Source organism: Colletotrichum higginsianum, chromosome 2, assembly GCF_001672515.1.
Source record: "Colletotrichum higginsianum IMI 349063 chromosome 2, whole genome shotgun sequence".
NCBI classification, from domain to species: Eukaryota; Fungi; Ascomycota; class Sordariomycetes; order Glomerellales; family Glomerellaceae; genus Colletotrichum; species Colletotrichum higginsianum.
The window spans coordinates 5,462,440-5,488,828 of NC_030955.1; the positions used below are offsets into that span (position 1 = coordinate 5,462,440).

Below are 26,389 nucleotides of genomic sequence, written 5' to 3' on the forward strand. Positions count from 1 at the left end.
AACTCATGGAGTCATGCCATTCTCCCCCGTGGCCTTCCTCCTCGTGTGTCCCCCCCCCGCATGTTCGCTTCAGCCCTGTTCAATATTTTGTCCACCATCCAAGGCTTCCACCATCTCTGTACTAGTGTTGCGCTGCCAACGGTGAGCCGAGGCCGTGGTGCCCACACCGCAATTTTCTTCGTCTTGCCTTGCTCTCATCCTGTCAGCCTGTCAGCAAATCTCCCCCCGATCAGGCATAGGTACTCGCTCTAGAGCCCATGACAAAGCTTTTTCGTATTTTTAGCCAGGCTTTGCAAGAGGAAGATTTGCAGGGGCTTATCTCATCCTCGCCCTGCTTCCTCCAGCTGAGCACCCAGCCAAGACCTCCGCAGGTGAATCCTTCGGAAGGGCAAAGCCACAAGCCATTCCCATCATGGCACCATCGACAGGCCGAGGGGTCTAACAGACGACGACGAAGCAAACTCTGCTTCGACGAGCATCGAGATTTGTTTCTGCCGGTATGGCACCATGCATGGCCCCAACAGCTAACCCGCCAGCAGTACTTGCACCTCGCTCAACAGAGGTACACTACACAGTAGTAGTACTCTTGTCCGTTTCCAAAGGCTCTGTAGCGCCATGTCATGCAGCATCGCCCACGCACCGCCATCACTTGAGACTCAACTTCGCAGGGCACAATGTAGCCCTACAGGATTCCTGGAACTCCTAGACCTGGAAATCTTGGAACATTCCACAGAATGACAGCCGCCTTCTGGAGGACTCAACCTCGACTTTTGCGCCGGCCGGCCACGCCGTAGCCGGTCAGCCGAGAAAAAGTCTCCGCCTCCGCCGCCTGCGAACCTGTCCTATGCATGCATCAATACGTGCAAAGTATCCGTACCCCAGATGCCAAAAGGGCCTGCAAGCCGGCGGTCTTGGCCTCTTACATTGCTGATTGCCTAATGGTGTCCCCTTCCCCGAAAGAGGCCAAAGACCCACAAACGCGAGATTGGGTGGGAGCATCCTTCGATGCGTCGACAGGGCCTTTATTCGTCTGCCTACGACAGATCCCAGAGAGGGCCGCCCTTGCTGACGGGCTGGATAGCCTGTCCAGCCGGTGATGATCCAGATGGAGGCGTGCTTGGCTGCATGCCAGCTGCTGACCCTCGTTCGACGGTGCTTATATACACAGATATAATACGTCTCGGGCAGTGTTGTCTCGATTTAACACGAGAATGCATACCAGACAGACACCTTTGAACTTGCCGCAGTGTCTTTTCTCCTCCCCCCTCCCCCCCATGTTCACCGAGTAGACTGAGACTCGAGAGCAAACAAGCAGACGACAGTCGTTCCCCGACACAATAAATCACCTATACCTATACCCATCAAGGACCCTTTTTCACTCACTCGCTCAACGCTCAACTGCCCAACCATGTCCGTCAGCAGCAGCTTGGGCCTGAGCTGCCCGCGCGGCGGCGACTTCTACGTCTGCGAGGGCAACACGACCGAGTTCCTGGGCTGCTGCGCGTCCAACCCGTGCGCCGACGGCAGCGGCAAGTGCCCGACCAAGGACCTGAGGATATCCTCCTTCAACCCGGACAAGTACGCCAACATCCCGCCCCAGGGCTGCGACGACCCGCGGCCGGCGAACCTGTTCTTCTACACGTGCACCAACAACGTGCCCTTCATCGGCTGCTGCGCCAAGAACCCGTGTCAGGAGGCCGACGGCCTCTGCCCGACGGACCACCTCATCGGCACGACGCTGAGCCCGGACGCCGTCAACCGGACCATCTTCACCAGCAGTGCGTCCTCCTCGTCGTCCTCGTCAACGCCGGGCTCCGGTACATCTTCCGGAGGCGACGGCCGTCTCGCCACGGGGGCCATTGTCGGCATCGCCATCGGGGCCGCCGTCGTCGTCGCCATCGTCATCGCCGTCATCTGGAGGTGTGGATGGCACGCGAGGAAGCGCAACGAGAGGCGCGAGCCGGCGTGGGAGCCCGCCGCACAGAGCGCGCACCCGAGCAACCACCCCCACCACCACCCGGAGATGGGCTACACGCCGCAGAGCCCGGCCCTCTACGACCCTGCACGTGGTAAGCTGCTCTCCGTCCATCATGGAATTATGAAGACGAGGGAGAGATACAGATGACTAACTGGCATGCGCAGCATCTCACATCAGCTACGCCACGACGGCCGCCGGCAACTCGTACCCGTCCACGTCGCCGCCGCACTCGCCCTACTTCCCCGTCAAGCACCCGGGCTCGCCCATGTCGGTCGACGAGCGCCACCTCTCGACCTACACGGACAGCAACGTGAGCTCCCTCAGCGGCCACAACCCGCGGCACCTGAGCCAGTACTCCGCCGTCGGGGCGGCGGACCTGCACCCGGTCAGCGAGCTGGACGGCGTGGAGCAGCCGGCCGCGAGGGCGGAGCTGGGGGACGGGACGCCCGCCAATCTCTACGGCAAAGGCGGTGATCGATAGGAGACGTGAGTTTCGTGACGAGACTGTTTTGTTTTTTCACCGACATATTACAAGCGGGGCGTTTTTGGTGTTTTTGGGAGGGTGGGATGCATCATGCATGCTTCCTGTAGAGTTGTTATTTGTACATGGCACTTGGGCTCATCGCCCGGTGGGTTCGGCATTCAGATCACGCACGAAAGGGTGCAACATCATGCATAGCAGATATTAATGGCCAAATCGGATATCAATCAATGATGGTCAGAACGTCAATTGGGCTGCCGTACTTGGCTGTGATTCTTGTCACATAGTTCATCAGGATCGATGGCGGCAATTTTGAAGTCCCCGGCTGGAGTACAAAGTAATAGAGAACAGCCAGAACAGAGCGATAGTTTACACTAACATCAAATACCTTCATTCACACGTACGGCAGCATCAAAGGTCGAGAGAAGCAATGTTGTCGCAAGGAGGGATTGCGCCGGGTATATAAAACTACTTTCAGAATTGAATCGTCAACAAACAAGACCCGCCTTGCTAGCTCAATCGGTAGAGCGTGAGACTCTTAATCTCAAGGTTGCGGGTTCGACCCCCGCGTGAGGCTCAAATCCTCACCGCGATTGGCACAGCCACTCAAACGGGTTCTTCATTTTTGCATTTTTTAAACACTTGACTAGCACCAACGTGCTGCTTGATTGATGAGCGCCAGAGATTTCTGTCTTTCCACTTTGCACTGTATGTGCCGTCGACTTCTTTTGCGTTCTGTTTTGTTTTCTTCTATGCTCGCAACGTTAACTGAGCCCTACCTACCATCGGTGTAGCAAGTCGATGTCTGAAGAAGAACACCACGGAGGGTTATTGAACTGATAGCGGGTAAATGGGTTTCAACTTGGCGGTGTTTGGTGTGGCCTTGACCAGAAACAAGTTTCTTTCATGTGCCAAAGAGTCATCTCGATACGTTCTTGGACTTACGGGTTCATTTTGTAACTTCGACGCCCGGAGAAATGAAACGAGCCGAAGAGGACGCCGACTGGGCCACACAAAGTACCTACAACACGGTTTGAATGGTCGGCCCAACCAATCTATTGTCTATCCCAACGGAAGGTTAACAAAGGTGACGGTTACTGCGATTTCCGACTTAACCTGGGTCGAGACAGTCAGGCCAGAATCGCGAACGAAAATGAACCGCAAAGGGCCGAACATGGACCAAGGCCTGGCGTTGGTGTTACGAGCATTATGACAACGAGAAGATGTCTCAAACCAGGAGAAGCGCATCGACTTGTCTGTAGTTGGTTTTGTTCGGTGGTCTAGGTGGGCAGCATCTCACCCGCACATATAGCTCGCTCTTGTTTGGTTCTAACCTCGCTCAAAACCACTCCCTCTCAACCTCAGCAACTCGCAACAACATTTAAACTCCCCTTGCCTTCTGTCCCCCTTTTCAAACTCGAACAACATGGCCCCCACAGGACGGTTCATCCAAGACTCTTGCAAATACGCGGAGCAGAGGGGGCACCAGGTCCAGCTCTACAACTCCTTGTCGACCAACCTCCGCGCCGCCGTCACCTTCGTCTTCATCGTCCTCACGTTTCTGAGCGTCGTCTTCGGCTGCACCATACTCGTCTTCTCTACCAACCACCACCTGACCATCTCCTGGGCCACCTTCATAGCCTTCTGCGCCACGACGCTGGCGCTGCTCGTCCTCTTCGGCACCCTGCCATGGTGGCACTACGCCCGTCCGCATCTGCCCAAGATGACCATCAACTGCTACGGCTGCCGGACTAACGTCCTCGGCACCGATCCCCAGGACTTATTCGGCATCGGGAGCAGCGGCAGCAGCCCTATCGACACATCGGCCAGGACTGGCCTCATCATCGCCTGGGTCTCTCTTCAGATCGTTTCCGTGGCGGACATGATCTTTGGCCACAAGATGCCCTCCTGTTTGCCTCCGTTCAGGGCAGATGATGAACACCGAGTCGGTAGCGGGTTGAACGTCGATCCTGGGACTATCCGCCGGATAGGAGACGAGGGAGAGGCACATCATGAGCCCATGAGGTCGGGGGTGATTGTGACAGAGAAGCCTTCTAGCCTAGCACCCCGTGATCAAGAGAAGCATCGGTCCGATGCGCGGACGAACGCGAAGTCTTTTCACATCAAGTCGCACAGCTACCACGGAGGTCATGTCGACCACATTGCTGCGCCGAAGAACGTCTCTGGCATCCACAGAAAACCGCAGAAGGACTGGGACGAGCTCAGGCGCCATCACGACAAGAACCGCGTCCCGCTGCACCGACAGGGTCTGGAGTTTCGCCTGCCTCGACCGGAGTTGGTACAGCCCAACAAGCATTTGCAGGTGCTGCGGGGCGGTGTTCAGGGCTCTTCCCGCCGAGGAGCTGACTTGGTTTCTCCTAAGGCTCCGCAGTAGGATCATGTTGGGTTTGGGTGTCATGGGACCGTTGGCGGGTTCAGCTTGGCCTGTCTGGTTTCATTATAAGAGATAGAGTGTATTTTTCAACGAAGATAGGTATCTATTTATTTAATTACATTAGAGTTGGGAGTTGGGGGCGCTGGTGCCGTTAGGGTAGACAACTGCAGCAGCTAGATGATGTGAGATTTGACACGTTTGCCCGGTCTTTTTTGTTCCCTTCCTTTTTTCACGTCGGGGACTCATAATTTCTGTCGCACATTCGCTTGCGAATTTGTGCAGAAGCTTTTTGAACCGTGTGTCGAGCGAGCTTTGCTCTGGGCCGATGAGAACATCAGCCCAAGTAAGTCACAGGCACTCAATTCGGAGGCCCGGTCTAGAGGAACACCTCGTCCTGTGTCTTTGGGGATTGCTGGAAATACTGTTTGAAGCCCTCGTAGCACCCAAGACCCAGCCCGCCCCCGACACCGGCGGCCACGCAGGTCAGAGTACCGCCTCGGAACAAGCCACGAAGCCCCTCGGCGCGGAAGACACCTTGTGCCACACGCAGGGGGCCCTGGGCGCCCGGGTGCTGGACATGCTCGAGGTTCTTCGCGACGCTGCCGTGGATCCCGGCTGCGGTGAAGAACTTGCGCGGGGCCGGCCTCTGGCTCCCCGCCGCGAGCCTCATCCTCGTCTTCACGACGTCGACCGGGACGAAGAGGAGGGAAGAGCAGGCGCCGGCGACACCCGCGCTCAGCGTGTGGATCTGGACCTGCTGCAAGAGGCTTCTACTCTCCCCTTGGCCGTCCTTGCGATCCAGCTTCCCGAGTAGCCTGGCCGCCAGCTCCTCGTAGAGAAGAAACATGAGGCACGTCCCGGGGATGCTGCTAGCCGCCAGCGTCGTGTAGCCGGCCCACAACCGCGTGGGCTGCTTCGCAAACTTCCTCAGCATCGTCACCGTAGGCGACCGGCGGTGGCCCGACGGCCCCTCGCTCTGCTGGTACACCTGCGCGTTCTGCTTGATGACCTCGGCCGGGTTGATGATGGCGCAGGCGACGAGGTCGGCGGCGGCGCTGCTGGCGCCGTGGAGCACGGGGAGGGGCACGCCCTGGAGGTGCCCCGCGGCCCGGGCGTCGTGGGCGGCCTTCTTGAGGCCCTCGTAGATGGTGAAGAAGGTGGCGGCGGCCGGCATGCCGGTGACGAGCGTCGGGCCGAAGCCCTGGTAGAGCCCCTGGAAGAGGGCGCGGTTGAAGGATCCATTGGCGGTCTTGTAGTGCGTCTTGTAGGCGGGCGACTGGGTGCGGGTGATGAGTGTGTCGACCGGGTGGACGAGGAGGTCTACGCCGAAAGCGGCGATCGCGCCGGCCTGTTGATGGTTTAGTTTGGGGTTCAGGACATCCACATACACAGAGTGAATAAGTGAGTAAGTGAGTGAGTGAGAGAGCGAGTGAGTGGGCGAGTGAGTGAAAGTGAGCGAGTGAGAGTGAGTGAAACAGAGGTTGTAAGTGCACGAAAGGACAGGGAAACAGAAATATGAGCACTTACCAGCGATACGTTTAAGCCAGGGCTGAGAGACATGGGGTTAGGTCGAGTTGAAGCTGGGATGGCAAAGTTGGCGAGAATTTTATCAACCTAGTCATGGCAAACGGATATGAGACTTGAGAATCGAGCCTGAGGTTGTTGACCGAGCGGATTCGCACCCCGCGGCATCCTGGCCGCCGTAAGACATCTAGCAGATGACCTATTCTCAAAACGCAGCCTAACTGATATTCCTAGAGTCTCCTCAACTATCTTGGAAAACAGGAGGCGAACGCACGCTATCCAAGGAGATGATTTGCGGTTTGCGCGCCCCGGATCTCGTCTTCGTTTGTGCCGTCGGGAAGTCGTAGGACCATGTCACTTTCAACGCCCGGATCCCGCGGGATCCGTGTAAGAGAGGCATTGAACCCAACGGTCGGGAGCAAACGAGCTACAGCGACACGTTCAAATTAGATCGAAGCAGTCCAATGACTTGGTGAGTGTAATAATGCATTCTTTAAGTTGAAACTGGCTTAATAAGCACTGGGGAAGGGTCTTATTTCATCTCCCGACGACCGAAAAACCTGTTCTGAGAGCCTGACCAAGGGTTCCGTTCCGGAGTTTCTCACCGACGGGAAGCGTGCTTCAGAACATTTAGCTGGTGGCAATCATTTGATTAAAGATCATTTCCTGCTTCATCTCATCCTTTTGAAAGAGTCCATTCAGACGATCCATAAATGCTTCTGCATCGCTCTCACATTGGCTAGAGACGAGAACATGGGCGAATAGAACTCCCCTCCCATCGCCGCAATTCTCTGAATTCCATCTGAATGACGACAGAAAAGAGTTGCTAAGCCGCTACTCTATCCCCCGGGCTCAAGACCCCCTGTCCCGCGATGAGACAACGGGGGCTGGCCGGCTGTGACATGGAGAGAAATGCTGTGGCAAGTCGGACGGGGACGACTGGTTCAGTGGTTCATACCGGCGAATCTGCCCCAACCATGTCAACCTCGTCCGCCTTTTCGTCTGCTGTCGCCGGAACCAGGTCATCTCAACGTAGGTGCACTCGGTGATGTAAAGGGGTAACACTCATATAGTCAACCAATTCACACAACCATATAACCTCGCCCGTACCGAGCTCCCATGAATCCCATCATATTGCAGGGTCGCATCGCATGATTGAGAAGGCATCACCTTTTCGATTTTTCAGTGCCCAGGTTGGCAAGGGTGAAACAAGCCAAATCTCTTCTGCCTTGGTTCCTGCTTCTGGCAGCTCGGGTCGACCAGACTCTATCGAGATCTGCTCTGCTCCATCCAATGGCCGTGGGCGTAGCCACGCGATCGAGTTCGGGGAAAGGCCCAAAGAAGGGAAGCGGAGGGAGGGTGTGTGTGGAAATGCGAAATCGGCCCCCGGCTGCGGGATAATCTCTTTGATCAGTGGACACCACCACTGGATCAGTCCGGCCAGGGGCTCGTGACAGGGGCCCTCTTTGTTGGCAGAGTTGGTTCCTGCAGTGGTCCCGGAATCAAAGAAAGATTTTAACTCGAGTGTGCCGAAGGAACAGCATCTCCACGGGGGTGGGTGTTCAGGGGAGGGGAGGTGGCATCCTACACGTCCACGCCGCCATTGAATCGGTCTTGATCACTGGAGGCCGGCCAGGAGTTAGGGCGCTACTCCAGTAACGATCAAAAGATTTGGCCGTTTTGATGCGAGTGAATCGAGCGAGATGTTGCTGCTACAAGACATGTTCACCGTCTGTCTGCCTGGGTCTATCAGACAGATAGATGCCTCCATCCGGCCGGCAAACAAACACCTCGGCGGGGAAGAGTCGCCTTCAGGCATGGCAACCCCTGCACCAAGTTCACGAACTGGGGGTGACAGTGGTCAGTAAAACTCCCGTCCAGGCACAGGCCCAGGCCCATGGCGAAAGGCCCAGCCCGAAAACTCAGAACGTCACAGCGCGCGGATCATTCGTCCCTAAGAGCATGGCAGATACGTTCGTTGATGGGAGACATCGGCACACCCATGCTCTCTCTCTCTCTCTTCTCTCCCCAAAAGGCTTTTGGACATCCACAACCACGTTGGCAAAGTTCTCACGCGGGACGAGCAGGTAATCTCTCACGAAAGAAAAAAGAAGAAGAAGACCAAAAAAAGGGCTCGCGGCTAGGTCATCTCGATTCATCCCCCCCCCCCCCTCTACAGACTATCTGTCCCCCGCGTCGTTGCCGATCGTCGCCGTCCCGCCGCCCTCGGCCTCGGCCACGACGCGGGTCCGCACGACCCTGCCCGCCGCGTCGACGTAGATGTTGCAAAAGGCCTCGAGCCCGGCGTACGGCGCGTACAGGTACTGCAGCTCGAACTCGCCGCCCTCGACGGTCCGGTTGTGCCCGCCAAAGGTCATGTCGCGGCTGTAGTGCCCGACGACGCTGCGCCCGCGCTCGTTGCCGCCGTTGTCCAGGCGGACGTCGTACAGCGAGCCGTTCTGGGCGAGGACGCGGTTCGTGTGCGTGCGCCCGGAGAAGTCGTTGACCGAGTAGAGGATGTTGTTCTCGAGGCGGTACGCCAGGTCTCGCTTCGCACTGGAGGAGCTGCTGCTACCGCTGCTGCTGCTACCACTGCTGCTGCTGCCGCTCTCGACGGGGTTCTCGACGGCGTCGGCCACGCCGTCGACGACGTCGCTGACGGTGTCGCCCAGCGTGGCGATGATGGGGTTCAGGTCGATGCTCGTCAGCACGTCGTCGACCATCTTGACGACGTTGCCGAGGCGGGCCTCGAGCTCGACGCGGGCCGAGACGTTGTAGATGCCGAGCTTGACGCGGTCGACGCGCGCGTCGACGCCGGCCTGAAAGTGCAGCAGGTTGAGCACCTTTGCGTCGACGTTGACCTTGGCCGTGAGGTTCCGCACCTCGACGCTGATCTCGCCCACCGACACGGAGGCGTTGAGGTAGACGTCCGGCGTCGGGTCGAGCGCGACGCCGCCCGCCCCCGTGTTGGTGTTGGCCGTCTCGTAGACGGCCGACTCGTTGTCGTCGCCGCGGGTCTTGAGGTCGTAGCCGAAGTAGCCGTCGCCCTTGGGCTCGTCCTGCGCGAGGACGAGGGCCGGCAGCGCGAGGAGGGCGAGGGCCCTGGCGAAGGGGGCCATCATTTTTTTTGTCTTGCGAGTATGGGAAAGTGTCGAGAAGGAGTGAATGGGGGGGTGGCCGGTGATGCTCGAGACCAAATGGGGAAAAAAGGGGTCACTGAGACGAGCAACGGGCTACCGATGATGGATGTAGAGGGAGCTCAACGATACAAGTACGTTCTCTGATGGGAGGGGGGTGATGAGGAGGGGGGGTGTGTAAGTCCCAGACATCATGACGAGAAGAGCTGCCATTACACAGACAACACCAACACCGTCAAAACCAAGGACTGACACCCTCACTCACACCACCCCCCCTTTCTTCCTCTCCCCGGCATGATATCCTTGGATGTCACTGACAAGGTTGAATCCTCGCCCACTTCCAAGTCATCGACCGGGTCTCACTCCCCAAAAGCACCCCGCCGCGAATCCTCCGACTGGTTACCGTCGGTGGAAGAACACCGTCCACATCCACTTCTCCAAGGCCAAGTTTGTCATGTTCGATTCCCAATGTAACATCGCCTCGCGTAAGGAGACGGTCGAATTTTTTCTTTCCCCCTCTTGCTCATTTCCCATCCCAAAAATCCGGGCGTATGAGCATGGTATATTCCAAGGTTTTGTTCTGGTTCGTCCCCGGTCATCCCACCTTGCGCTGCCCTCCCCTTCGGCCCGGTGGCTTGCAGCCCGTCTCACAATAACACGCGTCTTCTTCCTATGGTAATCGAGATATGGCATCACTGCCCCTCGTGCCTTGTAATGGGGAAACCCAGAAGCTAATATCCGCCCTAGAGATGGGGGCACGTCACGTTGCACCTATCTATCTGCCCCATGTGTGTGTGACATGGATACGATTGACTTGGACATGGCCGGATGCTACTCCGCGATGGAGCAGGAGGTGGATGGATGATAGGGTGAGGTAAATCACCATCCTTGAGTTCCGGCTCACGCACAATCGATGCCGCCTTATATCCCCCACCTCACCAGTACCTCGCCGTATCTCTCGCCCGGGTGTCCTCCTCGCCGTCCTTTCAACTTATACGCACACACATACACACATGCGCGCTCGTTCCCAGCAGAGCCCCCCCCACCCACAAAATGAGGTCTTCCATCCTCTTCCTCTTCCTTGCTGCGCTCTTCGTCGCCCTCGTTGCGGCGCAGACCCCGACGCCGACCGACGCCCCGGAGGCAACGACGCCCGCCGAGCAGCAGTCGTCCCCGCCGTCGTCGCCAGAGGCCTCGGGGACACCGACAACACCAACCTCGACGGCAGCGCAGGGAACGACATCCCTTCCCGGCGGCGGCGGAGGAGGAGACGACAACGGCGGCGGCACGACCACGAACCCCTCCAGCACCGCCCCGCCGGACGTCCACCTCAAGGTCCCCGAGCTCTCAGTCGGCCGCATCGAGCTCGACGTCGACAACCTCTCGGCCGAGGTCAACCTGGCCGCCGAGATCGCCAAGCTCGTCACCATCAACGCCGGCGTCCAGGTCGCCGTCGAAAAGGTCAACATCACCATCGTCGACGTCCGCGCCGAGCTCGAGCTCGTCATCCGCCTCGGCCACCTCGTCGACATCGTCAACCGCACCCTCGCCTCCCTCGACCTGAACCCCCTGCTCATCAACCTGCTCGACACCGTCGGGGACGTCGTCGACGACGTCGTGGGCGCCGTCGACGGCCTGCTCGGCTCCATCGTCAACGGTGACACAAAGATCAACTTCCTCATCGACAATCTCGGCAACATCGTCCAGGAGGTCGCCAACGCCGGCACCACGGCCCTCAGCACCATCATCGGCAATTACCAGCAGAACATGACCCTCACGGGCTCCCAGAAGGACCTCGGCAACGGTCTCGTGCAGAAGACGTACGAGTACGCCCCGCTCAGCGCCCTCGTCAATATCGTCTTCAACACCCTGGGCCAGGTCGTAAGGGCCACAGTGGTCAAGGGCGGGGGGTCGGGCAGCGGCAGCTCGACGGCGTCGGGGACCGCGGCGACGACAGCTGCCCCAACGACGACGGCGGCCGCCAGTGCGTAGCAGATGTCCCGAGAAAGAGAGAGAGAGAGTTTATGTCGATAGGTGCCAGCAATATGAAATATTCATGCTAACGTGTCCAATGTCCCATACATCTTTTGGTGGTGCCACAAAATTTGATGTGTGAATGTGCGAAAACTAGCTCAACCCATTTCTGAGCTTGCAGAAAGCGATGTTTTATCGCAGTACACATCTTGAGGATGACTCAATCCACATTTAAAGTCTTCATATAGCAACACATGAGCATAAGCTTTTACTTCAGTAGTCATTAAGTGGCCGTTATAGTACATATTCGCATTCCTTGAGTTCCCAACGCCAAAGCCGATTCATTACGTTGACAAGCAAATCAGTACGCCAGCTGAGTGCTCAGACCGTCGAGCTCACGAGCCCACACGCGATGCTGTGCGATAGTCAGGAAGAACTGCTCCAAGAATCCCGTGCCGTTCTTGACAATCTCGACTGTTTCCTTCAGGCTATCGGGTGAGAATGACCTCATCGTTACAACGCCATAGCTCGATTCAACATTGCTACCGCTGGACAGAGTAACCTCGGGAAGAGTGATGGCGGTACGGATGAAGTCGACAGCCTCACCGGTGCCAGCAATGGCCTTGAGATGACCAAACGCCTCCCGGACCCAGTGCACAGCTCTGCCGTTCTTGGTGAGCGTCTTGATGGATTCCTCGCCGCCGGGGACAAAGATCGCGTCAACCATCGTAGACCTAAAACCCTCGAGATGGTGGGCGGGCACAACACCCTCGCCAGGCGTCTTGGATGCTCCAGCGGGGAAGATCTCCGAACGCCGAGTGCCAATTACCATGGGGATGGCCATGGAAGCTGCGACGGCAGCCTTGGCAGCACCGAAGGCAACAGGATCGTAGCCATCGGCAATAATGATGGCAACACGACGGGACTTGATGGTGGGCGTCTCGGGCACAAACTCCAGCTGGCTGAGTCCCTTGGCCTTGTTGCCGTGGTTGGGACGACCGGCCTTCTCAGGCTTGGTGGCTCCAACCATCTCGGCAACAGCCTGCGCCAAGTCAAGGTCAATGTCAGCAAGGCGCTGCGACATGCGCTCATAGACAATGGGGTCCTCGCAGTGGTCGAGCTCGAAAGCGAAGGCGTTTGTTGCGTGCATCTTCTCGATGGGAGACAGACTGTTGTAGAAGAGCTGGGCCTGGCTGAAGTGCTCCTTGAACTTGGCGCTCTTGGTGCGCTGCTTTATTCCTTCCACCTTTTGGGCGAAGTCGACGTAGGCACCAGAGACCTTGGAGTGGTTGGCGGGGGGGACGGCCTCGTGGCGGTTGGGCCAGTAGTTGACGTTGCCCTTGGAAATGGTCTGGCGATGCTGGCCATCGCGGTTGAAGTTCATGACGGGGCATACAGGCTTGTTGATGGGAAGTTCCTGCCAGTTGATGCCGAGGCGAGTGATTTGGGTATCAAAGTAAGAAAAGTTGCGGCCCTGAAGGAGAGGGTCGTCGGAAAAGCCGATGCCAGGAACGACGTGGCTGGTGCAGAAGGCGACCTGTTCGGTCTGGGTGAAGTACTCGTCGGGGTTTCTGTTCAACTCCAGCTCGCCGATGTAGCGGATGGGAATCTGCTCCTCAGGCCAGACCTTGGTGGCGTCGAGAATGTCGAAGTCGAAGTCATGCTCCTTGGACTCGGGAAGGACCTGGATGCCGAACTTCCACTTGGGATAGGCGCCGTTCTCGATGGCCTCGGCCAAGTCCTTTCGGTGGAAGTCGGGATCCTGGCCGGCGAGCTTCAGAGCCTCGTCCCACACGAGAGAGTGGACACCGAGCTCAGGGGTGAAGTGAAACTTGACAAAGTGGCGTTCGCCTTTGTCGTTGGTAAGGGTGTACGTGTTGACGCCGAAGCCTTGCATCATTCTGTAGGAGCGGGGGATGGTACGGTCGGACATAGCCCAGCAGAACATGTGGGTGGCCTCAGTGTGCAGGTACTGGAAGTCCCAAAAGTTGTCGTGTGCGGACTGAGCCTGGGGGAATTCGAGTTGAGGTTCAGGCTTGCCTAGGGTCGATCAGTATGCTGGGATAGGAGCAGGGCGGGTCGACAAGAAAACATACCTGCGTGGATGACATCGGGGAACTTCATGGCGTCCTGGATGAAGAAGACGGGAATGTTGTTTCCAACGAGGTCCCAGTTGCCCTCCTCCGTGTAGAACTTGATGGCGAATCCGCGGACATCGCGAACGGTGTCGGCGCTGCCTCTGCTACCGAGAACGGTGGAAAACCGGAGGAACACAGGGGTCTCGCGCGAAGTGTCGGTCAAGATGCCAGCATTGCTCACATCTGCGGCACTCTCGAAGAGTCTAAAGGTACCGAAAGCACCGGCACCTCTGGCATGGACGACTCTCTCGGGAATTCTCTCGTGGTCGAATCGGTGGATCTGTCAATGTTAGTAACCATTATCAAAATAGTACTAGCACAGGACGTAACAAACCTTTTCTCTCGCAACGGCATCCTCGAGAAGCATAGGACCGGTCTTGTCATCAGTAGTGACTCTCAACCAGTCGTCCGTGTTCTCGATCTTGGTGCCAAAGTCGGTGGTCATGGGAGCCTTGGGGTTAGGCTCGACCATGTACTCAGCGAGCTGAGAGTTCTTCTTGTTTGATTGACCCATGACTACGTTTCCTGCTTTCTTTAGGGTGTCGGGAACAATGCTTGCCATTTTGGAGTAAGAGTTGAATGAGAGAGAGGGAGGGAGAGGGAGGCAAGAGAGATAGATAAAGAGGAAAGAGCCAAGAAATAGAAAATCCGCGGCGTGGGTGAGAAACTGATGATCGAGGAAGGAGGATCAGGGTTGATATCAAGAGCGGAGTCGACGCGAGAGAACGTCGATAGACCCCAGTCAGTCCAAGTCCAGTCTTTATAAAACAGTTGCCGTCATTGGACCGTCGAGGTTTGCTCCCTGTCTCCGTCTCCCGAGCTGTTGGACTGAAGAAGAAGTTCTGGTGCTGGTTGACGTCAACCATATGTGCTCACGGGCGGTCGAGAGCAACGGTGGCGTCGGCGTCCCAGGGAGCTAGCTCCATTGGTTCCATTGGTGGGGAAGGGACACTGGGTCAGGACGGATTGCTGCTAGGTGCTACGGCAGTTGAGGAACGCGCGAGTCCTGGGCGAAAGTGGTAACTGAACGTGGAGTGTAGGTGCTGCACACTAGGTGCTGTAAACGAACGTGTGGATTGTTTGGTGCAGAGAGATCAATGAAAGCGCCGACGCATCGCGATTTCGCCATGTTGATGTCACTGGTCGCTGCAGGTCAAGTCGCCGCATCCCAAAGCGGCAACGGCCCTGGCCTCCCCCCCTGTCCGTGCCTGCCACCACGCCCTCGCCCTCGCCCTGCCCTACCTTCTCATCGGACAGGTGGTCCGGGAAGTGGGCATAGGAGCAGATGCTCCAGCACTATGGCCAATGAAGACCCACGGATTGAAGTATGACCGCGCGATACAGCGGGTCTTCCAGACTCTCAACCAGACAGACTACCGCGGTACGTATCTGTGCTCTCCTACCTTACTTTGCTCTGTGCCTATCCGTACGCCTGCAACCTTTGCAGTACGTACCTCCTACAGCGGCCCCTCGATTGCCCCTCAATGGCCCAAGCTTTCTGTTCGTCTCCACCTACCATTTCTGTCCGGGCATTTGGCAGGTGCAGTGGCAGTAGCACTTTTTTCGGAAGCTGCACCCCCATTCCAGATTCGCATTGCCTAACGGTAACAAGAACGCGCCTCGTTTTGTAACACACAGTGAGATCATGATCCTGTAATCATCGCGATGGCACATCTTGCTGAACCCGCCTGGAAAGCCCATCTCCTCGGCATCCAATTGTTGCGCCGCGGTCCTCGTCCGTCTTGTCAAGTGAAGGGCCCGGAGGCCCGCAGCGAGCTAAACACCTCTAGTTCTCGACTGACAGACAACCAAAGCACAGGTGACATCGACATGATCCAAATTGCGCGCAACTCGTCGAAACGGGCCTTCCTGATGTAGCTATTTCTGACTTGTGTCTATCTGAAGTGACGACTCTCGTTATTCAAGGGCAGCAAGTGATTGATTGTACACACGCCCAGCAGCCAGGGGACGAGGCCAATTAGCTGCTCATACTGAATAGCACCGCAGACACCCAGACAGAGTGTTTATAGCTCTACATACCGTACCACGATCACAACCACAATCACGAACTGAAGAATCCAAGAAACCCGACCGATTCTGGTCACTTGACTCTTGAAGCAGTGGCATCTTTGAGGATCCACCGACACGTCTCCGCGGTGCTTGTGTTGCTTCAGAAGTTCGCTCAGTATTGGATGAGCACCGACAGACGTCATCGGCCAGAACGATCGGCATCCCAGAAACCCAGCTTCCCGCTTCCAGTTTCCCGCCCTCGCCGCCACAGCAAAGGTCCAGACCCGGGTTTAGCTTGCCGGCTGTGTTTGTCCTTGATAACACGCACCGAACCATCCGTCAGGCTATTTTGGCCGTCGTGATATACTGCATTCCAACAAAACAGCATCGTCGCATTCTGGTCCTCGATCCCTATTCATACATCCACAACATTGCCCATCGCAGTACAACACGCCACATTCTGTACACACCTGGACCGGAGCCGAACCAGAACCACGGACAAACACCCTATTGTCCGCACTCAGACATCCGTGTACCCCAGGTACCTTACTGCACTGCTCGAACATCAATCACACAAATCCCGTCCCATCTTCGCGATGGCTGGACAAGTCCTCCAAGAGGCGAACCCGCCTCCGCTGCCCTCCCACTTGCCCGACAGCATCCTCGACCTCGCTGTCCAGACGGACAAGAAGCCTTTGGACGAAAAAGATGCAAAGTCTCTGCGCGACTACCAGAATGCCGCCTGCTATATCGCTGCCGGTAAGCCGATCCTGCTCTGTTCGGTCTGGTCTGGCCTGGCCGGCCGATCCGCTGCTTCTCCACGGCTAACAACTCTCAGCGATGATCTTTCTGCGGGACAACGTGCTGCTGGAGTCAGAGCTTAAGCTTGAGCACATCAAACCCCGATTGCTGGGTAAGTCCACTCATTACTGCCCATTTCTTGATTGAAACAACTGAATCCTGACACACACCGCGCCAGGTCACTGGGGCACCTGTCCCGGCCTCATTCTGGTATGGTCCCACCTCAACCGTCTGATTCGCAACCATGACATGGACATGATCTATGTCATCGGTCCGGGTCACGGCGCACCCGCGGCTCTGGCGGCCCTTTGGCTCGAAGGCTCGCTCGAGAGGTTCTACCCCGGCGAGTACGATGTCAGCAAGCAGGGCCTGCACAACCTCATCACAAGGTTCTCCGTCCCCGGAGGCTTCCCGAGGCAAGCAGAACACCGTCCCATTCCTGCGACCGGCTCGCACGCTCGAACGCACTAACACGTCTCCAGTCACATCAACTCCGAGACGCCCGGCTCCATTCACGAGGGCGGTGAGCTTGGCTATGCGTTGTCCGTGTCCTTCGGCGCCGTCATGGACAACCCCGACCTCATCGTGACCTGTGTTGTCGGCGACGGCGAAGCCGAGAGTGGCCCCACTGCCGGGTGAGTTTTCAGCTTATTTTGCCGCGAAGCAAACCCGTGCTGATGAGTCTCAGTGCCTGGCATGCCATCAAGTATCTCGACCCCAGGGAGTCGGGTGCTGTGATCCCCATTCTCCACATCAACGGGTTCAAGATCAGTGAGCGCACCATCTTTGGCTGCATGGACGACAAGGAGATTGTTGCGCTGTTCTCGGGCTACGGTTACCAAGTGTGCATTGTCGAAGACCTCGCAGACATCAACACCGACCTCTCCAGCGCTCTGGAATGGGCGGTGGCCGAGGTCAAGAAGATCCAGCAGGCCGCACGCTCTGGTGAGGCTATTGCCAAGCCGCGATGGCCCATGATTGCCTTGCGCACACCCAAGGTAAGTCTTCTTTTCGGCATCCAACCTGCCTACACACGCTGACTCTCTCAGGGATGGACTGGGCCCAAGGAGGTTGACGGTGTCATCGTCGAGGGCTCCTACAAATCCCACCAAGTACCTTTGGCCAAGGCCGGCTCAGATGAGGCCCAGCTCGGACAGCTGCACGACTGGCTATCCAGCTACGACATTGGCAATCTCTTGCCCGAGGGAAAGCCGACCGACAGCGTCCTCGGGGCGATTCCCACGAATGATGCTAAGAAGCTTGGCCAGCTTAAGGCGACCTACGACCCGTACGTAGGGCTCAAGCTCCCCGACTGGAAGCCCCTCGCCGTCAGCCCTGGCGAGCAGAACAGCTGCATGAAGGTGACGGGGACGCTCCTCGACAAAGTAATGCAGGAGAACCCACACGGCTTCCGCATGTTCTCGCCAGACGAGCTCGAGAGCAACAAGCTCGACGCCGTGCTAGAGCACACGGGCCGCAACTTCCAATGGGACCAGTACTCGCGCAACCAAGGCGGCAGGGTCATTGAGATCCTCTCGGAGCACTGCTGCCAGGGCTTCATGCAAGGATACACCCTCACGGGCCGCGTCGGCCTGTTCCCCAGCTACGAGTCGTTCCTGGGCATCGTGCACACGATGATGGTGCAGTATGCCAAGTTCAACAAGATTGCCAAGCAAGTGAAGTGGCGCGGGGATCTGGCGTCCATTAACTACATCGAGACGAGCACGTGGGCTCGTCAGGAGCACAACGGATTCTCCCATCAGAATCCGTCCTTTATCGGCGCAGTTCTCAACCTCAAGGCCGAAGCCGCAAGAGTAAGTCCATCATCCCGACACTCAACCAAGCACAGCAGCCACTGACACATGCAGGTCTATCTCCCGCCCGACGCCAACTGCTTCCTGAGCACCGTCCACCACTGCCTCAAGTCTAAGAACTACGTCAACCTTGTCATCGGTTCCAAGCAGCTCACGCCGACGTACCTCGATGCCGACGCCGCGGCAGAGCACTGCCGGCTCGGCGCGAGCACGTGGTCTTTTGCCTCGACCGACGGCGGCGCCAACCCGGACGTGGTCCTCGTGGGCGTCGGCGTCGAGGTCACTTTGGAGGTCCTCAAAGCTGCGGAGCTGCTGCGAACGCTAGCGCCCGAGCTCCGCGTTCGCGTCGTCAACGTCACGGATCTCATGGTTCTCAAAGCCGAGGCTAAACATCCACACGCGCTGTCGAGGCAGAAGTTCCTCGAAGTTTTCACTGATGACCGGGACGTGTGTTTCAACTACCATGGCTATCCCACTGAGCTCCAGGGGTTGTTGTTTGGACGGCCGAGCCTGGACAGGGTAACTGTCGAGGGCTATCGTGAGGAGGGAAGTACGACAACGCCGTTTGACATGATGCTTGTCAACTGCGTGAGCCGATACGACGTGGCGATTCGTGCACTGAAGGGCGGTGCCAAGGTGAATGACAAGGTCAAGGCCGTGCTTGATGACAAGATCAAGGAGGTGGAGGCGACGGTGAAGAAGATCCGGGATTATATCCTGGAGAACGGAAAAGGTATGCAGTCCCGTTGTCCCGGAGGTGTGACACTAGCATGGAATGGTGAATGGTGACTGACGATGGCAGACCCCGACGACCTTTACGACACTCCCAAGTTTTAAGCGTTACGATGAACGATTTACGACAAATGCTAGACAACAGTTAGACAGATTAATTAAGATGCCGTGAGACAGCCGAAATTAAATAAGAAAGGACCTGGGCAACAGTGATCAAAAAGTAAAAAATGAAGGGAATGAACAACTAGATTGTCCGAGGTTGTGCCTCGTGGCGGAATCGAACCGCCGATCTTCTCATTACTAGTGAGACGCTTTACCACTGAGCCAACAAGGCTTGATTTCCTGACAATAGGAAGAAGAATATCTAGCGAGAGTGAGGGCTGGGGTGTCGTGTCAGGTGGGTTTGTGGAGTGTTGGCGATGATGTTGGGGAACAGAAACATAGAGATGGCGATTTAGATGGCCTCCATAAACCAGTCCGAAGAATTAAAGTTGGGGTAAGATGGCGGCGTTTGCCTCGGCGGTCTATTGCTGCCGATCGCACCGTCAGCGCAACAAGTAGACCGGGGCCGTTCTCTAGGGACTGATTGTGTCGGCGCAGAGTCAAAAGAAAACTGTCTTGATTGGAATTGTCAACCCAACGATGTAAAGGCGAGAAACCAACCACCCATAATGATGATCTGTTTTTCACTCGAGGAGGCATGGATGGTCTCATCGGTGAGCCTCACTCGTTCCCCAGAGTGAAAGTGAAAGTGAGAGTGAGATGACTAGACCTCAGCTGGTTCCATGCTCAGGAGCTACTTCCTGACTATCGTTCCGACCACCCTGCCAACGCCAAAACCGTTAAGCTTTGGGTACCTGGCCTATGCCCCACCCCCACTTCGAAATTTCTCCCTCTTTCGCCAAACCATCACCGACCGCCCGCCACGGAGACGCCGAGAACGCAAACCACCGGGGGAAAGACAGGAAGAGTCTCAGTGCCGCGCGTGAGGAGTGACATCTCTCTATCCCCCTTTCTCTTCTGCGAAGATGGTCTACTACTTTACCTCCAAGGCCGTGGATCCGGCCGCCTTCATCTACGTCGGCAAAGACAAGTTCGAGAGTACGCCCCCCCCCCCCCCCCCCCCCCCTTCTGTTTGTTCCGTCCGTCCGTCCGTCCGTCGATAAAGGATGGGGCCGTGAGAACGGATGGTATAGGCTCGATAAAGAGGACGCAAGAGGACTGATGACGGCGGCGACAGATGAGGAACTGATCAAGTACGGCTGGGAGGAGGATGTCTGGTTCGTCGCCCTTGTCGATTCACTCGTGGACATGTACTGACACTTGACAGGGTACGTACGCATTTCCATCTCGCTCACTCGCTCTCACCATCCGCCCATCATCTACTCGCTCTCATCTATTCATTCTCACCACTCGCTCATCTTCTACCTCTATGCCTCCCTCACTAACCCGCCCCCCCCTTTCCCCTCTCCAGTTCCACGCCGACAAGCTCTCCTCGGCCCACATCTACCTCAGGCTCCCGGACCCCAAGGACGCCTCGGTCGAGAGCCCGATGACCTGGGACGCCATCCCCGAGCCCCTGCTCGTCGACCTCGCCCAGCTCACAAAGGCCAACTCCATCGAGGGCAACAAGAAGGACAACGTCACCGTCATCTACACGCCCTGGTCCAACCTCCGCAAGGACGGCAGCATGGAGGTCGGCCAGGTCTCCTTCAAGGACCCGCGCAAGGTCAAGAAGATCCTCGTCCCGCAGCGCGAGAACCCCGTCGTCAACCGCCTCAACAAGACGCGCGTCGAGCGCAAGCCCGACCTCCAGCAGGAGCGCGAGGACAGGCTCAAGGAGCTGCGCAAGAGGGACCAGGCTGCCTCGCTCGCGAGGGTACGTCCTTTCTCATCCCTCCGCTCTCTCTCTCTCTCTCTCTACCTCTCCTCTTGTCTCTATCTCCTCCTCTCTCTACCTCCCTCTTCCCGTATAAACACCACACATGGTCCTTCGTACGGAAAAACCCCCCCTCGCTGACATCAACAGAAACGAGAAGAGGCCCGCATCGCCCAGGAGCGCAAGGAGAAGAAGTGGCAAAAGGATCACGCCTACGACGACATCTTCACCGAGGAGAACATGGAGTCCACGAGCAACCAGAACCGCGACCCCGACTGGGAGGACGACTTCATGTAGCTAGCCCGCAATGCCCGCTTTGTTTTCCTACACCGCCATCACCACCACCACCACACACAGCCAGCACAGTCACAAATTTCCAGTCAATCAAAACATTGTCTGTTCCCAGTTTGAATCGGCCCGTGAAGCCCGGGTAGTTGTCATTCACTGAAAAGGGAAAAAAAAAAAAAAAAACCATAACAAAGTCCCGACAAGATCATGCGATTATAAAGAAGATGCCTCGTTACTTCGTCAACGCTTCGCTTGTCTAGGTAAAAAATAGGGGTATTCCAAGACCGGGCCGCACGACGCCTCCAGCCAGTCAGCTGCACATGCCGATGCCCATACGACTCCTCCCGATGCCCATGGACTCCATCCTACGCGATAATTCATGATTGTCGTCCGAAGCAAACTTTTCCCGCCCCTCCTCCGGGCTACCCTCTTGCTTCTGTTCCTCCTGCTTCTGCTGCTGCTGCTGCTTTCCTTGCTCTTCTCTTTTCCTACTCTCACCCCGCCTTCGCGGAGGCGCGCGCGACCTGACGAGTACTGGGAACTCGTCGTCGTCCCCCTCCTCCGACACCACGTCCAAATCATCGTCGTCCTTGGGATCCATAAAAGGCGACGACGACGGTTCGTCTTCCCTGTAGGTTCCCTCGTCCTCGTCCTCCTCTTCCTCCTCTTCTCCGTACCGGTCTCGGAGACTCACGACCGGCTCGCCGCCAGGCAAGCCGACCTCGCGGGCTTCGAGCGCCTCGGCAATATCGAGAAGCATCACGTCCATCGGACAGATGTAGGCGACGCGCTTCCGCCCACTCCACGCCAGAACATGTCCACACACCCGGCCGTGGGCACGCTCAACGACCCACGCGCCGCTGTCTCCGGGGATTCCCATGGCCAGCTTCTTGCTGTCGCCGGCCAGCTCGGCAGGCGTCTCGGCGGCAGCGCTGCTGACCTGGTACGTGTGACTCGGCGTCACGCGCCCAAAGATCTTGACGCTCGTAAGGGCGGGGAGGATGAGACCCGTCTGCAGGCCGCTCGTGCGAGCCATGCACTGCACCTCCAAACCAGGCAGCGCCGACGTCGGTGCCACGGTCATCGGGTGCATGAACTTGCCGTGCTTCGACGGAAATTTCCCGTACGACGGCGACAGCTGCTTGCTCTGAATCCGGGGAATCGTGTTGTCGTCAGGCAGCCTCTCGGGGGCGAACTCGAACAGGGCCCAGTCGATCTCGTGGATCAGGCCGTTCTGCTCCCTGCGCTTGATTCCGCTCGACGCGTAGACCTCCCCGACAGTGAAGCTATCCAGATGGTCCTCGTTTGCCGTTTCCTCGGAAGGATAAAACTCTTCGTCGACGTCGTCCATGGCGGGCTGCGTGATGATGTACCCCTCGCCACAGCCGGGCTCAACCCCCGGTATGTCGCCGGGCTGGTCATATTCGCCTTCGGACTCGTCGCCGCTGTCCTCCTCCTCAGAATCCTCGCTGGTGACGTCCGTCTCCGAGTATGCCCCCGATTCGGATTCGGAAAACTCGCAGGCATAGTCCTCTCCGCTACTGCTTTCGGCGGATGACTCGGCGTACCAGTCGAACCGCACGTCATCGGCGTCTCTAGCCATGCTCCGCATCGCCGGGTCTTGCGCTTTGGCGTGCTTGTAAATCTCTTCGGGGTCGTCCAGCATGTGATGAACCGTCATCCCGTACGGCTTATCGTCCACCATAACAAGGCCGCCCAAGCTGACGGGCGGCAGGTGGCGGTCACCCACCCAGGCTCCGATGCTCGCGCCATTATTGGGACGCGCTTGAAAGTCGGGGTTAGCGGCTTTGATACCGCCTTCGTCGTCGTCGTCATCATCGTGTGCTGCGCTTCGCTTGACGTCGCCTGACTGTTTCCGTGACCTCATGACCTGTCCCTTGCATACCTTCAAGCCAAACCCAGACTTGCCGTCGAATAGCTCGCCCATTTTGCGTGTAAGAATGGCCTTAACCTTACTGACAGACGTACACACAACCAGAACGGTGGGCTGTGTCCTCGTTGGGGAGCTGCCGATAGACTCGAGAGATACCTCAACAGACTCTTCCCGGTGCTTTCGGTAGAAATGTCGCAAGGCCTGATTGACCTGGGGCATCACAAACGTGTTCCACTTCTCAACAGCATCGGGAGGCAGTGGGATCTGAGGATACAGCCGGGTCTTGGTGGAAGGCGGCTTGGCAGCCTTCGTCTCGGCAGGCAGCTCGGCGGGCAACTCGGCGGGGGCGGGGGCGGCTGCGATGTGATTAGCATGCGGTGCGTGCCAAGTGCGTGAACGTGACCCACCCGCAACCTCTTTCCTAGCAAGCTGCCGCTTTTCCTCCGCGGCTGAAGGATACGAGCGGGGAGCAGGGTTAGGTTCGGAGATAGGAGCCTTGGTATCGAATGATGAGCGATGCGCGTCGACAGACGGGCGGAAAGCCTGTGCGTCTTTAGAAGGCCCGGATATGCTTTGCCTGGCGGGGGTTCCCACAGGGGAAGCGGTTGTCTTGCCCAGGTCGAGGTTAAGGCGGTCCTCGAGGGAGTTCATGTTGTCGAGAATTGCGCACGAGTCTAAGCAGCGCGTCACAGTCACCTGTACAGCGGAAAGGAGCTCCTCATCCGCGGCGACTCCTTGGAGCTGTGTGTCGACGGCGGTCCAGCAGGTCTCGACAGCTCTCTTGTACATGGAGGAGCAGCGAATACCCAGTTGGTTGAGAACGGATTCGGGGATCGGCTGAGACGGATCGGGTACGAGGTTCTCGAGCTTCGTCCACAGACCGATAGATAGCAGAACCATGGCGAGAGAGTAGAGATCGAGGATTCGCGAATCCATCTTGTCGTTGATGGGAGATGCTGGTGTCGTGCGAGGATCCAGGGGATGGCGGAAGAGAGGCAGGGATGGCGAGACCGGCTCCTCGTCCGATGGCGCATCTGGGAACAGGTCGAAAGACGAGACCAGGGGCCGGCGGATATCTACCTCGCCGGGACCCGTGGTCAGGTCTGGCGTGGCCATGTTGCAAAAGGAGACATTCTTGTCGATGATGCAGCCGTGGGTGATGCCCCTCGCGTGCAAGTCGAAGACGGTGTTGACGAGGTTCGAGGCCAGACGGAACTTCGCCTCCAAGGTCGGCTCAAAATCAGGCCGCGAGAGAAGATCGGCGAGCGTGCAAACGTTGTAGAGCGGGTTCTGGGTGAAGTTCTCGAAAGAGACGGCGTTGAAGTTGGGCGGGAAATGGTACACGAGCCCGAGGCGGGAGTGTTCCAGATCCTCAAAGTAGCCCAGCAGCCGGGGCAAACCGATCCAGGTGCCCGGCGCCCTTTGCGAATCTTGCTGCAAGCCGGCCGACAGCTTCTCGAAGCGCGACATGGGGGGCATGATGCCTGTGACTGAGTAGATGGAATCGAAGGTGGCATACTCCAACAACAGCGGCGCGAACGGCTGCCGACCGATGTGCTGTGACAAATCGGACCAGGCCTGCTTGCTCATGAATACGATGTCCCTCGGCGGGAGGTTGGCTCTGGATTCGGTCATGGGCTCCGCCTGCATGGCGCGGATGTTGGTCAAGGTCTTGGGATCGATCTCCTGAGGGGTCTGCATCCTGGTGGACTCGAAGGGCCTCAGCTCTTCGGTGGATGCCATGGACTTTTCGAGCTTGGAGCGGGAAGACATGTGGCCCGAGGAGCGTGTTCTAGAAAGGTCGTAAAGGGTATCGACCGACTGCGTGAGGTCGGCGATGGCATCGGCAAAGACGGCCTTGTCCCAGGTGACAAATGATGTCTTGCGGTCGCCCGACGACTTTTCCGAGACGGTACCAAGCGGGTTCGTGTAGCTCTTCCACAAGGCATCCAACTCGGATAGTGTTTCTCGAACCCTCGACAGGATGCTGTGGACGACCTCGCTCAGGCCGGCCTTTGACAGCGAGCTGTCAATCTCATCTGACTGGTTGGGATCGGTCCATTCGAGGCCCCAGACGGACACGCGGTCCTTTTGGATGCGCAGTTTCCTGAACAGGGATTTGATCTCGGGGTCTTCGGGGGCCTTGGTGGGCTCCTGGACGAAATCCGAAGACTTTTTCGTGTCATTATACAAGCGGCTTAGACGCCGCTGCATGAAGCCACCGGTGGTGGCGCGGATGCCCTCCATGGCGACGGTGGACACGGAGTGAGGGCTTGGAACGACGCGAAGGGGGCCCCTCACCTGAGAGGCGAGGCGAAACGGGGTAGATTAAGGAGAGAACGAAGTGAGCACTGCTCAATAAAAGGGTACACCAAGTGAGTCTTTGGGCGTCTTGGTTCACGATGACATAATCAGCGTGTTGTCGCGAGGTGCCTGGAGAATGGCGGCGGCCCGGAGGTGGTGATGAGTAGTCGGGGACTCGGCGTCGGGGTTGGGATTCGGGGGCGGGTCGGCCAGGCTGTGTGGGCGGCGGGGCCTCTGTTGGCAGCCCTGGCGAATGCGATGGTTGTTACTTTGGAGTTTGTGGTTCCCCTCCGGAATGTGGCAGATGCGATGACGCGGCAAGGATTGCGTTTTGGGTCTGGTCTGCGTCTGCGTCTGTGTTGGGCGGTGTTCCAACAGTCGTCGTTGTCGTCTTTGAACTGTGCTCGATGACAGGGTAAACCGCGGGCCGTTGACAACAGCGCGTGTGCGATAGAACGAGAAAGAGGAAGATTGAGGAAGAAATGAAGAATAGAAAGAAAATGAATGGTGTTGAAACCGCGGGTCTCGTGGTGGTGATCAAGGATGGCGGGTGTGGGTGGTTCCAGGTTGCTACCGAAGATGCAAGCAACCTTTGAACCCGATGCAGCGGGAGGAAGGATGCAGCAGTTATTTCGGTGCCTGTTCGTACAGTACGGATACAGGATACAGAACGGATGGTCTTTGCCGTATCCTGGCGACAATCCATCAGGCACGGCGACGGTGGGATGGATGGATGGATGGATGGATTCTGGACGACGGATGGGATTGGACCAGGTTGGATTGGAATCGGGGATTGAGAGCCGATGCGAATGCCAATAGTGACTACTGTTCCGTCCTAGAGCCGGGGAGAAGGGCCAGCCAGATACAGATACAACACGGTCCAGTCCACAGGCGACTTTCGTCGCTGGGTTTGTGGCTTTTGTGGATGGGATGCGATGGGATGCGATAGGGATGCGATGGCGATGTCCCGTATCGTCTGTATTTCGAATGTACCGTAGCGGATGCAACGTGCGATCTGGAAGGACTGATGCGGTCTGGCG

At 57.5% G+C, this 26,389-nt stretch overlaps 9 protein-coding genes across 9 annotated transcripts; 5 read left to right on the top strand and 4 right to left on the bottom strand.

Annotated features, from left to right (window-relative positions):
- Positions 1 to 1,408: 1,408 nt before the first annotated feature.
- Positions 1,409 to 2,459, top strand: CH63R_03365 (uncharacterized protein; the record flags this gene model as incomplete). Its single annotated transcript, XM_018298340.1, has 2 exons — positions 1,409 to 2,069; positions 2,143 to 2,459. 2 exons carry the CDS (start codon positions 1,409 to 1,411, stop codon positions 2,457 to 2,459), a joined length of 978 nt encoding a protein of 325 aa, XP_018163156.1.
- A 1,426-nt stretch (positions 2,460 to 3,885) lies between these two features.
- On the top strand, positions 3,886 to 4,854 carry CH63R_03366 (uncharacterized protein; the record flags this gene model as incomplete). Its single annotated transcript, XM_018298341.1, has 1 exon — positions 3,886 to 4,854. One exon carries the CDS (start codon positions 3,886 to 3,888, stop codon positions 4,852 to 4,854), a length of 969 nt encoding a protein of 322 aa, XP_018163157.1.
- A 376-nt stretch (positions 4,855 to 5,230) lies between these two features.
- Positions 5,231 to 6,414, bottom strand: CH63R_03367 (Mitochondrial carrier protein; the record flags this gene model as incomplete). The annotated part of the gene is made up of 2 exons (XM_018298342.1): positions 5,231 to 6,202; positions 6,382 to 6,414. 2 exons carry the CDS (start codon positions 6,412 to 6,414, stop codon positions 5,231 to 5,233), a joined length of 1,005 nt encoding a protein of 334 aa, XP_018163158.1.
- A 2,144-nt stretch (positions 6,415 to 8,558) lies between these two features.
- CH63R_03368 (uncharacterized protein) lies at positions 8,559 to 9,500 on the bottom strand (the record flags this gene model as incomplete). The annotated part of the gene is made up of 1 exon (XM_018298343.1): positions 8,559 to 9,500. One exon carries the CDS (start codon positions 9,498 to 9,500, stop codon positions 8,559 to 8,561), a length of 942 nt encoding a protein of 313 aa, XP_018163159.1.
- A 1,068-nt stretch (positions 9,501 to 10,568) lies between these two features.
- CH63R_03369 (uncharacterized protein) lies at positions 10,569 to 11,507 on the top strand (the record flags this gene model as incomplete). Its single annotated transcript, XM_018298344.1, has 1 exon — positions 10,569 to 11,507. The coding sequence occupies one exon, from the start codon at positions 10,569 to 10,571 to the stop codon at positions 11,505 to 11,507; it is 939 nt and encodes a 312-aa protein (XP_018163160.1).
- Positions 11,508 to 11,850: 343 nt separating this feature from the next.
- CH63R_03370 (Catalase) lies at positions 11,851 to 14,189 on the bottom strand (the record flags this gene model as incomplete). The annotated part of the gene is made up of 3 exons (XM_018298345.1): positions 11,851 to 13,529; positions 13,586 to 13,907; positions 13,962 to 14,189. The coding sequence occupies 3 exons, from the start codon at positions 14,187 to 14,189 to the stop codon at positions 11,851 to 11,853; spliced, it is 2,229 nt and encodes a 742-aa protein (XP_018163161.1).
- A 2,044-nt stretch (positions 14,190 to 16,233) lies between these two features.
- On the top strand, positions 16,234 to 19,089 carry CH63R_03371 (XFP domain-containing protein; the record flags this gene model as incomplete). The annotated part of the gene is made up of 8 exons (XM_018298346.1): positions 16,234 to 16,396; positions 16,476 to 16,550; positions 16,617 to 16,827; positions 16,921 to 17,073; positions 17,127 to 17,436; positions 17,488 to 18,252; positions 18,307 to 18,985; positions 19,055 to 19,089. The coding sequence occupies 8 exons, from the start codon at positions 16,234 to 16,236 to the stop codon at positions 19,087 to 19,089; spliced, it is 2,391 nt and encodes a 796-aa protein (XP_018163162.1).
- Positions 19,090 to 20,012: 923 nt separating this feature from the next.
- CH63R_03372 (Coiled-coil domain-containing protein 25) lies at positions 20,013 to 21,160 on the top strand (the record flags this gene model as incomplete). The annotated part of the gene is made up of 4 exons (XM_018298347.1): positions 20,013 to 20,085; positions 20,153 to 20,277; positions 20,459 to 20,863; positions 21,014 to 21,160. The coding sequence occupies 4 exons, from the start codon at positions 20,013 to 20,015 to the stop codon at positions 21,158 to 21,160; spliced, it is 750 nt and encodes a 249-aa protein (XP_018163163.1).
- Positions 21,161 to 21,461: 301 nt separating this feature from the next.
- On the bottom strand, positions 21,462 to 25,292 carry CH63R_03373 (HET-s/LopB domain-containing protein; the record flags this gene model as incomplete). The annotated part of the gene is made up of 1 exon (XM_018298348.1): positions 21,462 to 25,292. The coding sequence occupies one exon, from the start codon at positions 25,290 to 25,292 to the stop codon at positions 21,462 to 21,464; it is 3,831 nt and encodes a 1,276-aa protein (XP_018163164.1).
- Positions 25,293 to 26,389: the final 1,097 nt, after the last annotated feature.